The sequence below is a fragment of the Gambusia affinis genome, linkage group LG16, assembly GCF_019740435.1.
Source record: "Gambusia affinis linkage group LG16, SWU_Gaff_1.0, whole genome shotgun sequence".
Taxonomy (NCBI): domain Eukaryota; kingdom Metazoa; phylum Chordata; class Actinopteri; order Cyprinodontiformes; family Poeciliidae; genus Gambusia; species Gambusia affinis.
The window spans coordinates 2,301,838-2,310,951 of NC_057883.1; the positions used below are offsets into that span (position 1 = coordinate 2,301,838).

At 44.0% G+C, this 9,114-nt stretch overlaps 1 protein-coding gene and 1 non-coding gene across 2 annotated transcripts; both read left to right on the plus strand.

Moving 5' to 3' along the window:
* Positions 1 to 2,105: 2,105 nt before the first annotated feature.
* On the plus strand, positions 2,106 to 9,004 carry dkc1 (dyskeratosis congenita 1, dyskerin). The gene is made up of 15 exons (XM_044142709.1): positions 2,106 to 2,250; positions 3,292 to 3,344; positions 3,430 to 3,516; positions 3,909 to 4,000; positions 4,081 to 4,265; positions 4,500 to 4,564; positions 4,691 to 4,817; positions 4,973 to 5,103; positions 5,292 to 5,435; positions 6,254 to 6,374; positions 6,560 to 6,678; positions 7,480 to 7,583; positions 7,812 to 7,851; positions 8,356 to 8,514; positions 8,589 to 9,004. The coding sequence occupies exons 1-15, from the start codon at positions 2,235 to 2,237 to the stop codon at positions 8,646 to 8,648; spliced, it is 1,503 nt and encodes a 500-aa protein (XP_043998644.1). The 5' UTR covers positions 2,106 to 2,234; the 3' UTR covers positions 8,649 to 9,004.
* On the plus strand, positions 6,411 to 6,487 carry LOC122846725. Its single transcript, XR_006373271.1, has one exon. It is a non-coding gene; the product is annotated as a small nucleolar RNA SNORD83 (small nucleolar RNA).
* Positions 9,005 to 9,114: the final 110 nt, after the last annotated feature.

Here is a 9,114-nt window from a genome sequence, read left to right on the forward strand (position 1 = left end):
CACACACCCACACACACACACACACAGACACTCTGCAGCACTTCCTTTATCTCCTTCAGCACCTTCAGACCCACATTCCTGGTGTTAACGGGTCAGACCAGAATCCCTCTCTAGAAGTCTCCTCCTCTCATTACCGTATCAGGAAGAGTTTTTATGTTTTAGACAGAAATAAAACAGACTCAGTTAAAGCAACTCAATGTTTATATGCATGCAATTCAATAGGATGTTTTCTGTTCCATCGCTTATCGTGAGTTATGTTTAGAATCAAAATGGCCGATTGATTTCCTGTGTAAAATCACCGACTGCTGTCATTCCAACCTGCAGCATGTCTTCTAGTTTACTTCACTTCTCCTCTTATTGCACTAAATAAGTCAGGCAGTGTGTTTTGGAGAGAAAACAAACAATGTAATGTCATTTGATGTGACTATGATTCATGACTGAATGGGCTGACAATAACTGAAGTCTTTGTGTTTTCTGAAAGTCTTTAGCAAAGAAAATTTTTTGATTTTTTAACAAAATGAAGTGAAGAAAATTTCCACACCACCCCAACTCTCCTTGTAACCATAGTTACTGTGTCTCTCACTGCCGCCTACACAATGCACAAAGGATACAACACTGGAGGATTGCTGCTGACCTGACGGCTGCAAGCAACATTTATTGATATAAATTACAGAGCAACAGCGTTGTTCACATGTTGTGGTTTCTGTCTGACTGCAGGAACTCAGGGCTGATGCCCCTGCAGCTGTTTACCATCACTCTCCACTTTTTTGTCACGAAGTTGATTGTTTTTTTAATGAACAATAGCATTTTGCATTAATCAATCAATCAGTCGAGTTTGTTTGTATAGCGCATTTCAGCAACGAGGCAGTTCAATGTGCTCCACATCATGACAACATAAAAACATCATGAACACACCACACACTCAACAGTTGTGAAATCAGGAGCAGACGTTACATTTTGTCAAATGTCTTTGTTAAAATCATCAAGATGTTCAAATGTTTTGGTCAATATTTCATTTATTATGGCTCAAAAGCAGCTCTTAACTGGAGGGGATTTAGCCTTAATTTAGAGGAGCTCAGTGTTTCGGCTGTTTTGCAGTTTTCTGGGAGTTTGTTCCAGATTTGTGGTGCATAGAAGCTGAATGCTGCTTCTCCATGTTTGGTTCTGGTTCTTGATGGAGAGCAGAACCAGAACCAGAAGTAAAGGACTGCAGAACTCTGTGGTGTAGAACTCAGTGATGTTCTCTATCTTCCTGGTTTTAGTTAGAACACCAGCAGCAGTGTTCTGGATCAGCTGATTAATTTTTTAGGCAGAGCTCTGAAGACACTATTGCAGTAGCAAACTATGAAAATGTTATAGATAAACGCATGAGCTTCTCTAGGTCTTGATGCTGTTCTATGCTGATTAGGCTGAAGGCATTTCAAACTTTAAAAGAGCCAAAAGTCATTGTGCAACAAACAAAAAGGAAATCAGTTAAACAGGGGTTCAATCAAATGAGACAGTGTGTGTATGTGTGTGAGCGTGTGTGTGAGCCTTATAATCATCTTAAGGCTGCAGTTTTCTCTGTTGTTTGTGTCTTTTGCTTTATCCATTTTCCCTCCACTCAACTTTCCATTCATATGCTTGCATATTCTATGAGCAGGCAGTTTCTTTTGTAATTACCTTTTGTGGCTTACACTTTTTTATGACAATTAGCAATCAAAGAGACCAACATCAACTCTTACGGAGAGTGAACTAAAAAACCTTTATCAATCAGTTTGATCCGTTTCAACCAGTAAATATTTTCTGGAAAGATAAATTTGCTACCTTATTTTGGATAGCAGACTTACTTCTTTTGAAATATTTCAACACAATAAATTATTATTTTTATACATATTTCCTTAAAGGAGTGAGTGATTATTCTATTTCACATATTGGAAATCCTTTTTATGTAGTCTTATGTAATATTCAAATTTCTGAAAAACAATCATCAGCTTTACGCCATATTTATCAAAATGAACCAAAACAAGAGCTTATATGATACATGGCTTCCTTTTTTGAACAAAATGACTGAAATAGTGAAGCGTTATTTTGTTTTGTTGAAGCATATCCGGATATTGGTTGTGCTGAATCGTTGTTTGCCTGAAGGGGGCAGTAGTGTATCCGGGAGGTACCTCCGCTGCTCGCGGGTCGCAGAGGAAGAAGCAGCTGCTCTCTGCTCCTCGCTCGGTGAACGTTCATTCTTTCCGGAGAAGATGGCGGACCTAGAAGGTGAGTGTGCAACACATTCTGTGGGACGGGGCTAGTTTTTACTTATTCTCCCGGTCAAATAACGATATTTTAACGCCTTCCTTTAACGCGGGGTTTTATTGCCAGTAAAGCGTCTCTCTGTGTAGTTTAGCTGTTTTTAATGTAGCGAGGAAAGCGGGTTTGGGAATTTGGTCAGAGGTGCAGCTTAGATTAACAGTTGTGTTTTTGCAGCCATTCTGCAAAACAAATCACATCCAGATCTCGGTATTTAGATCAGCGTTCTGCGATTAAATAGCGTGGCGTCTTTTATTAATCGTGATTTAGGCGCGTGAGCTGTTAATAGTGGAACAGGAAACACGTGGGGAGTCATTTTGATCAAGCAGGCTCTAAACTGTAAAAACCAATTATATGAAATTGATTGCATTGCTATTTTGAAAGTGAACGCGTTATTTTACTGTAGTTTGGTCTGTTGTGGTTATTCACCTGTAAAATACAAACTAGATCAGCTTTAAAATGGCGAAGAAACCAGGAGCCGAACACGCTGCTGTGTTTCTGTGGAGCAACCAGAGCTGCGGAAACGATGTTTCAGAAGTAGCAACTCTTTCAGTGTGGGGTTGCATGTTCAGTGGCCTGTTAGCTAGGAGCGTTAGCCACCACGTGTTGCAAGCACGTGGAGACACCCCGTGGGCCTCTGCTTAGAACCCACGAAGAAGAAGCTGAAGTCAGAGTTGATGGCAGGATTTCCGTGGCGTCCTTAAAGCGTTCAATTTAAAGCAATAACAGCTATATATACACATTGAATTTAAAATGCGTTTCCTCTGGACACCAGTCATATGAAGAACTATAATTTGTATCAGTAACTGTATTTAATTTATTAGTACACTTATTGACTAAAAATTGAAGTAAATAAATTTCAATTATAACAATATGGGCAGTTTTAAAAATATATATTTTAAAATGTTACTTATTGAAATTTATCAGGTCTTAATGAATGTGAATAAACGGGCTTCTTTTCAGTATTTGTTTTAACCAGATTTTCTGTTTTTTGTTGATGTGTTTTAGCTTCAGCAAAGAAAAAGAAGAAGTCGAAGAAAGTTTTGGGAGAATCCGTTGGGGTTTGTAGAAAAACTTGACTTGAAGCTTCAGGTTTTCAGAGCCCCTCCCCTGACTGTTTCTGAACAGTCTGCTTGTGTTTCCTAGGAGATCCAACAGAGTGGAGACTTCTTCATCCAGCCAGAGTCGATCGCTCCCTCCCTGGACACATCACAGTGGCCCCTCCTACTGAAGGTCAGGCCCCAGGTGTTCCTGCCCTGATGGGGGGATTTTAGTTTTTATTTGATGTTTCTGAACCATGTGAGATGATGAAGCGGTTTATCCATTCTCTGAGTGCCGCTGCCCTGCTCAAGTTGCTGCCCTTGCTTCCGTTCTGGGGCGGGGGCCGCTCCACGGGGGGGCTGGAGTTTTCCTGGCGTTCTGCCGGATTACAACCAGCAACCTCACGGGGTGTGACTGGACGGGGCCGCGGCCAAGACGACTTTCTGTTCTGATCACATTTAAATAATTTATTCATAAAGCAAGTTATTCAGCTGTATGTGATTAAAAAAAAAAAATTATACAATTTAACAGATTTGACAATCTGTCTTAACCAATGGTAAAGAGATTTCCTCTTCTTCCTACAGAATTTCCACAAGTTGAATATCCGAACAGCTCATTACACGCCCATCCCGTGCGGCAGCAACCCTCTGAAGAGGAACATCACCGACTATGTCAAGTACGGTAACGTCACCCTGAGCTTTCTGGGCCGGTTCTGGCCCAGACCCGGTTCTGACGGCGACACGTCCACTCCACCAGGTCGGGCTTCATCAACCTGGACAAACCGGCCAACCCGTCGTCTCACGAGGTGGTGGCGTGGATCCGGAGGATCCTGCGGGTGGAGAAGACCGGTCACAGCGGAACCCTGGACCCCAAGGTCACCGGCTGCCTGATCGTCTGCATAGACCGAGCCACGCGATTGGTCAAGTCCCAGCAGAGTGCTGGTAGGTTCCCTTCATCTGTTGCCTTTGATTACTGTTAGTCTGCATGAGCCACGTCAAACAACGCGTCATCCCCGGTGGCGTTGTCTGAACTACAGAAACCTGGGGGGATCCAGATTTTCCAAACACAGAAGATGTGATTAATCAGTAAAAGAGGCGTATTGCTCGGTGAAACATGACAATGTTTCCATTTAAACCGTGGTGAAGGTCACGACCTCCTGTCTGCTCTGATTCCAGGTAAAGAGTATGTGGGAATCGTCCGGCTGCACAACGCAATCGAGAGCGAGCACGTTCTGGCCCGGGTGAGCCTCCACTGTGATCAGACTGTGTTGGACTTATAGACTTAATTAGTTTGAATGCAAATATAACATAGTGTCATATGACACAGTTGGAGGAGATGTTGACCGCTGCTGACTGGTCGTCCGCAGGCCCTGGAGACGCTGACCGGAGCGTTGTTCCAGCGTCCGCCGCTGATCGCTGCAGTGAAACGTCAGCTGAGAGTCCGGACCATCTATGAGAGCAAGCTGATAGAGTACGACCCAGAGAGGAGGCTGGGTGAGGAGCTGCTTCTTATTCCAACTGGTCCTGGTCCAGATGAAGCCAAGAGCCGTCCTGAGTCAGAACCAGGCTGGACCGATCCGGAGTCCAGCGATGCAGGCGGACTGCTGTGGCAGCCGTCTTCACACATCCCCCTCTGTCCTTTCCAACAGGCATCTTCTGGGTCAGCTGCGAGGCCGGGACCTACATCCGGACCCTGTGCGTCCACCTGGGGCTGGTGCTGGGCGTCGGGGGGCAGATGCAGGAGCTGCGGCGGGTCCGTTCCGGAGTCCTGGGAGAGAAGGTGAGGAGGAGTTCTGGTTCCAGCCAGAGGTCCAAAGCGTTGAGTCCAGCTCTGCTGTTCAGTGCCGAGTTGTTAATTAGTCTTTGGAAGAAGGAAGAGCAGCGGAGATCCGGCGGCCGGAGCGTCCCGACCGCCGAGGCTCAGAGCTGCCAACAACGCTCATGTCCAGTGTGGCTGTATGCTTGCAGGACAACCTGGTGACAATGCACGATGTTCTAGATGCCCAGTGGCAGTTTGACCACAACAAGGACGAGACGTACCTGAGGAGAGTCATCTTCCCTCTGGAGAAGCTGCTGGTGTCACACAAGCGGCTGGTGATGAAGGACAGCGCGGTGAGTCTTCCTCCCTGGAAACAGGCTCAACTTCCTGTTCACGTTTGTTTGTTGGGATCCCCATTAGCCGTTACCATGACGATGTCTACGCTTCCTGGCATCCACAACATAAAAAAAGCATTTTAGAAAAACGGTTCCACACACAATATAACATTAGTAACAGCATGTTGATTCGTTTATAACTCCTTATGTAGTAAAATTTAAAAAAGTTAAAAGTTTAGTATCAGCAGATACAGAAAAGCAGCTGAAACAACTTAAGAGGTTTGTTTTAAACAGACAGAAATTTATTGAATTTCTCACTTATTTGCACCAGTACAGAACTTGAACAGCTCCACCAGCTGGTCAAACGTGGAAAAACAGCTTTCATTTGTTCAGACAAAAACAATAAATAGACTATTTTGGTCGAACATTTAAAAATAAACTGTAAAAACCAAAAGGTTCAGAAAGAGCAATTATGAATTCTAAATATAAGGTAAAATGAATAATAAAGCGTCTCGTTGTTCAGAGTTCAAAGTATAGAATTAGACTGAATAGATCTGCCTTCATGGAACAAGAACATTGTCACTGATGTCCCATCTGGAATTTGTCTTCAGTATCAGGACTGATATGAATGTTGATATCAGATTAGTGTCTAAAACAGGCCTTGTTTTAAAATAGTGTAAAGTTTGGCTAAATAAAAGTTAGTTGTGTAAAACATTTAATATCTTGGATACTATTTCTATAAAAAAATCAAAGTATAAAAGTGCAGTGTGAACCTCATCCTGCTGGTGTTTGGATCAGTTCTGTGGTTGTGACCTTTGACCCGGCTCCGTCTGCAGGTCAACGCCATCTGCTACGGCGCCAAGATCATGCTGCCCGGCGTGCTCCGCTACGAAGACGGCATCGAGGTCAACCAGGACATCGTCGTTATAACAACAAAGGGCGAGGCCATCTGCACAGGTGAGAGAGGGTTGGTCAACGGGTTGTCATGCCGACGCCACATGATGATCTGAGTAGATGCAGCAGCTTCCGGGCCGTGATGACCTGCTATCTATCACCCTTACCTGATGGCTCCTCGGTTAGCCTGCAATCTGGTCAGACTGACCGGTAACCAGACTGACCAGTAACCTGTTCTCTCCCTGCAGCCGTGGCTCTGATGACCACAGCGGTGATCTCCACCTGCGACCACGGAGTTGTAGCCAAGATAAAGAGGGTGATCATGGAGCGAGACACGTACCCCAGGAAGTGGGGCCTGGGGCCCAAGGTACGGAGGAAGAGCCTTCAGTTGTCTAATGGTGTTTTTCTAAGTGATGGCCGCCAGGGGGCGCTAGAGAAGCCTCAGAAAGTTGGCAGGAAAAACAAAATGAAACATTAATTTCTAAATCTAATTTAAAAAAAAAAAGTAAAATCTGCTTTTCAATTATCCTAAAATATAAGCTAAAGTAAATCATGTTTTCATATGTATTTCATTATATAATGATATTCAATGGAATATTAGAGATAATACTGAAAAAAAATGAAGAATATCCTAAAAACCACAAATATAAAAAATTACAAATATAAAAAATGAATTGAAATTTATTGCGACCACAATAATAAGATATTTATTTCAAATGATGATCTGATAAATTTCCATCCATCCATCCATCTTCTTCCGTTTATCCGGGTCGGGTCGCGGGGGTAGCAGCTTCAGAAGGGAGGCCCAGACTTCCCTCTCCCCAGCCACTTCCACCAGCTCCTCCGGAGGAATCCCAAGGTGTTCCCAGGCCAGCCGAGAGACATAGTCCCTCCAGTGTCCTGGGTCTTCCCCGGGGCCTCCTCCCGGTGGAGATTTTTAATCTCCACCCCTAGTGGAGATTAAATAGAGTTTGATGTGATGTAAATTGCTTCATATTTTACATAAAACATGTTTTAGGTAATGCCATAAACATCAAATTCCTGATTTAAAGAAACCCACCACAGACAAAATGAGGCAGCATTTATACTTAATTATTGAATATTTAATGAAAGCTCAAAGCACTTGTGTGTGTGTGTGTGTAACCTCTGGTCTGATGCTGTGATCCAGGCGAGCCAGAAGAAGATGATGATTCAGAAGGGCCTCCTGGATAAACATGGTAAACCCAACGGCAGCACGCCTCAGAACTGGAAGGACCAGTATGTTGACTACAGGTACCCTGCACTCACTGCTGGCCCCTGCTGGTGGCCCCCGCTCACTGCAGAGAGTTATCCCTCTCTGAGCTGCCGTGCTCTCTGAGGGAGTCGCTCTGCTATATGAACTCTCTGCCCAGAGCCTCGGCCCCTGGCCAGCAGTAGCTGGGGGCCCCGCTCCCCAGAGAACAGTCTCAACTGTTTCAGGCCCTGAGGCAGTTTAACGTCAACATGTGTTCCTCTCTGCAGCGCCTCCAGTGTGGCGGCCTCAGGCGACGCCTCTGCCAAGGTGAGATCACATTATCACTGTAGAACGATGGCTGTCATAACAAGCTGCCTGTCCAGCAGCAAGACAATACAGCAAGCTAATTTATCATTTAATCAACATTTCCTTGACTGCCATTTACATAATCAAATCCTTCATTGTTAGTTCTAGATGGAAGGAGTGTATTTGTGGATAGATGCACACCATACATTACAAACATCATGGCGAAATGTTAGCTTTTGGTTTAAACTTAAGTTTAAACCAAAACCATTAAATAATCTTGTTTCTGTGAAAGAAGAATTTAATGACTTTTATTCAAATAGAAAAGGTGATTTGTGTATTTATTTATTTTGGATTCAGAAAAATGGTTTGCTTTTCAAATTGATTAATGGATATCTAGTTTAAAGATCTTCTTTTTATATTAAATATCTCATCATGTTTGAGGCAGAAAACAGTCTGTACACTGAATTCACCAGACAGTTAGTTTTTCCTGAAGTTTGATCAGCTGTGATCGTGACGTTCTTGCAGAGGAAGAGAGAGTCGGCGGAGAGCGACGGTGAGCCGGCCCAGCCCAGCACGCCGTCTGCTGAGGACATAAAGAAAGAGAAGAAGAAAAAGAAAAAGGAGAAAAGAGCAAAACTAGAGGAGGCGGAGACGGAAAAGACCGAGGAGGAACCTGACACGCCGGTGAGTTGGAGTGGACCTCCTCAGTCTGTGGATATGACCTTTTACCAGAACTAAGTCAAGTGTGTGTGATCCAGGTCGCCGAGAAACCCAAGAAGAAGAAGAAGAAACAGAAGGAGAGCGAGCCGGCAGAGTGAACGGCGCCTCGTTCTTCCAGCCAGCCAGCTGGAAGTGAATCTCGGCACAATGTGCTGCAGCAGCTGTACTGATGGACATGAGGACGATGTTAACGATGGACATGAATGGAGACCTGTCTCAGTACCAGAACAGTGCAGAGGTCTGGTCCGGTTTGGTCCGGTTCCAACAGCTGTACTGGTTTTCTCTCTGCCTTCCGTCCTCAGACAGGACAGACCATCATGTAGTTGACATGGAAACGGAAACGCCCTGCTCTGTTTGTGGAGGTGAAAGGACACATTTGCTCATGAAATCTATCAATTTATTTCAATCTGTAAATATTTAACTTTTTTATTTTGAAATAAAAATGTATTCTGTATTTGTCCTCACTGGTTTTTCAGAGAATGTGTCAGAGTGGTCATAAAGCAGAACCTGAAAAAATAAAGCTGCTTCTAATTGAACTAGATCAATTTAGTATGGAAAGGCTCA

Coding starts and splice junctions, on each gene's coding strand:
- dkc1 (XM_044142709.1), top strand. Junction 5,104..5,291: donor CCGGAGTCCTGGGAGAGAAG/GTGAGGAGGAGT, acceptor GTATGCTTGCAG/GACAACCTGGTGACAATGCA. Junction 8,515..8,588: donor AGGAGGAACCTGACACGCCG/GTGAGTTGGAGT, acceptor TGTGTGATCCAG/GTCGCCGAGAAACCCAAGAA.